The following is a 3,679-nucleotide window of genomic DNA, read 5'->3' on the forward strand; positions in this document are numbered from 1 at the left end:
GCCAGTTTTTGTTCTTCCACAAATCCGGGCGTTTCTGGCGGATTGCTTCGCGCAAATTGCGCATAACTTGCAGGTAATATTCCTTATTGACCGTACTACCCTGTGGCATGTCGACATTCTCCAATTTCGGTCTTTCACCGTAACATATGTTATATATATATAATATGTTTATATATAAGCGACTCACTCCACTTATTTGATTTAAATAATAACCACAACAAATTCGCCATAGCATTCGCCGACGACTTACTCATATATATAAAAAAACATGAAACCCTTCATAATCAAAAAACAACTTCAAGAAACGTTCGCAAAAATACAAGAATACCTCCAAAACTGGAAACTAAAAATCAACACCGACAAATGTGAGACAATCCTCTTCCGCCCAAGCCTTGTACGCTCCGCCAAACCCAATTACGATGTCCGAAAACACGCACAAAACTTCCACCTACATGACAACAAAAACCCACTAGCAGAAATATCTAACAAAAAAACAGTAAGATACCTAGGCATCCACCTCTATTATAAACTCAACTTCATCAACCACACACGGACAGCAATAGATAAAGCTCAAAAAGCATTCTCCATTAACAAACGACTCTTCTACAGCAAACAACTAAAACCATACACAAAACTGACCTGCTATAAAGCCCTAATGAGACTTATTCTAACCTACGGGAGCCCAATTTGGTTCAACCTACCATCCAACTCCATGGAAAAGCTAAGAATCTTCGAACGCAAATGCCTAAGAACATGCCTCGGCAAATATGGAACCCCCCAATCAAACTACACAAAAAAATATAATAATCATAAAATCTACGTACTAGCAAAAGTCCCAAGAATAGACCTATTCTCACTCAAATTAACTCGCAACCACTGGGCAAACACTAGAAAAGTCACCAGTAACAGCCTCATATTCAGCTCCACCTACCCTAACCCTCTTTACTTTGACAAAACATGATACACAGGATACACGCCACCGGAATCCTTCCTATACCTAGACGAACAGGGATTCATACAAGACCACAACAACATCCCACTCATTTACCACTGTCATAGGAAAGCCAACAACACTAAAATCACATACGACACAAACAAACCGCCAATAATCGCCCCGAAAAAAAACCTCAAACTGTCCAGCATTGACCTAAAAGACAAACACGGACACGATACCAGAAAATATTGATGGTCATAGCGTTGTTGCGAAGAAAGCGTTTGTGAAAGGAGCCATTATATTTTCACAAATATATTTTATTACATTTAAAATTCTACACTATGGTAGCATCATTTTCGAAGTGAAATTACAATGTCAGGCGCAGATTTTGTTGATTTGTAAGGTCCTTCGACGGCAGAAGCCTCTAGGTATACTGAAAAAAATGTGTGCCATGATGTGGCAAAATCCCAATTAAAGGAAAAAATTTCCTCGCTGAAAACGACATGGTAGCAGCTAATTCTTCAGGAGTTATCAACCACGGGGCCATTATCATGGGTGAAGAAATTTATCGTCGCACCTGCCAAATGCTAGGTGAGATGAAAATTATAGAATGTAACGAACTCTTCATGAAGGATGAGCTCGACGAGGAGGACGTGCTTGTAGTTCGATCCAGTTCATTTGATGAAGAGTATTGTCCAAACGAGAAGAAAACGAAATCAGAGTATATACCATTAGAGTACAAAATTAAAGTAGTAAATATTACAAAAGCCCATCCAAATTGAATCTTAAAAAACTTCCATAAAAAAGGGTGCTCCCGCTTAAAACGCATGGAAGATTTGTCAAAGTGGGAATCGCATATTAAAAATAGTGGGACCACATTCGACAAATATGCCGTGATTGATTCATGGACATATGATCACGGAATTCGTGGAAGAAGCACGGAACAACTACCAGCAAGTAACTACCAGAAACTTGCAGCAGTGGGCTTTAGCTGCTGCAAGTCAATTTGATAATGTTGATTTCAAAGTGTCCGATTCATGGGTGATTTCGTTTAAAAAGAAACATGGTGTCCGGCAACGAAGAATCACAAAATATGTTTCGCAAAATGAAAGTGCGACAATGGAAGAAATAGTGGCTTCGGCAGAAAACTTTCGGAAACAAGTGCGTGCAATCATTCCTAAATATAAATTTGATTTTAATATAAACACGGACCAGACAGGTTGTCAGTATCAGTCCACGTTTGACAGAACTCTCGCTAACCGAGGATCGAAAACAGTTATTCTGCAGAGACAAAATATGAACAAAGTCTGACATGCGTACACAGCGCAGTACGCCCTAACGTTATCAGGAAAATTACTACCTTGCGTTTTTGTCTGTCTGCAAGAGGTAACTGGCGTTTTTGGCCCGCGTATTCAAAAATTAGTTAATGAATATTCATCGAAATTTCAGAATGGGACTGTGAGATGTTAAAAATCCGGAAAATTAACTACCACCATATATCAGGACTTTTTAAATAATTGTTTAAAACCATATGTGCAAAATGAAAAATTTCTCTTATTAATAGACTCTTGGGGGGGACAAACTAACCCGTCAATGTATGACGAAGTATTTCAAGATAACGAGGGTATGACAACATGTACCATAAAAGTTATACCGCCAAAATGTACTCCCCTTGTACAACCGTGTGATGTCTATTTTTATAGACAAGTAAAAAATTGAATAAAACGGTTGCAGAATTGTTCACATTTAGTGCAACAAAAACGGGAAATAAATACAAGGGAAGACTGCATCAAAATTCATTCAATTGTACACCAGCAGTTATCCTCTGCAATATTTAAAAACATGTTACAATATGCGTGGTTTGCGTCAAAACTCTGCGACACTAGAGAAGTATTTATGAATGTCAATGAAGTTTGTTTCCCAAAAGACGTTCTTAAAAAAACGTGTGCCTGTACAAACGCTTCGTTCATAGTCTGTGCAAGGTGACTGTTCCGAGGAAATAATTCATTTAGATTCAAACAAATTTTGAACTTGAATTAGTAAAAGAATATTGTTCTGTCATCAGCGTAATCTCAGTAGTCGACTACACCGCGTTAGATATCAGATAAAATTGTTAATCTGTCTAACTCTGCGAAAGTGTATTTAGGTGCACTTAGAGAATCACACTTAGGTCGTGTTCCTCGCTGCGGTAGACTATAACGCGCTGTTATTAACTTCGTAAAAGAGTATTCATTATATAAATTACAAACGTATTAATCAAGATAAATTTTGTCATTGCGATAGCGTTCGAACCGAGAATCAAATCTTATAGAATATCAAATTCAGTTAATTATATAAAAGCGAAGTTAGCTTTGTCCGAAATCAAATTTAGTTAGATTCATAATTATCTATTACGTACTGTTTAATTTACCAAGATCTATTATTTCTATTATCAATATTATATCAAAGTCTATTTAGTTTCTTTTGTTCAAACCAATATACTTTTCATATTTTGTTGTTATTTGTTACTTATTATTTGTTAAATTCATCATCTTCATTATTTATTTGAATAAACCTTATTATTGAAAGATATTGACCTGTGGATTTCACTCCTTAACCGCACACCACACGAATCCCACAATCTTTACATTTAGTTATTTTCCAAAACGAGTCGTTTAGTTGGTAAAAGCCGCTCTTTACCTTCCTAGCGCTAGTAACTATCTGAACCTAGGTTCCAGAGTCGTTACAATTTCACTGAAGTGACTA

At 36.9% G+C, this 3,679-nt stretch overlaps 1 protein-coding gene across 1 annotated transcript; it reads left to right on the plus strand.

The window, feature by feature from the left end:
- The first annotated feature begins 1,443 nt into the window (after window positions 1-1,443).
- On the plus strand, window positions 1,444-3,376 carry LOC143266611 (uncharacterized). The gene is given in 1 exon segment (XM_076542028.1): window positions 1,444-3,376. A coding segment is annotated over 1 exon segment (1,074 nt). The 5' UTR covers window positions 1,444-1,846; the 3' UTR covers window positions 2,921-3,376.
- The last annotated feature ends 303 nt before the right edge of the window (window positions 3,377-3,679 follow it).

The sequence above is a fragment of the Megachile rotundata genome, chromosome 2 (assembly GCF_050947335.1).
Source record: "Megachile rotundata isolate GNS110a chromosome 2, iyMegRotu1, whole genome shotgun sequence".
NCBI classification, from domain to species: domain Eukaryota; kingdom Metazoa; phylum Arthropoda; class Insecta; order Hymenoptera; family Megachilidae; genus Megachile; species Megachile rotundata.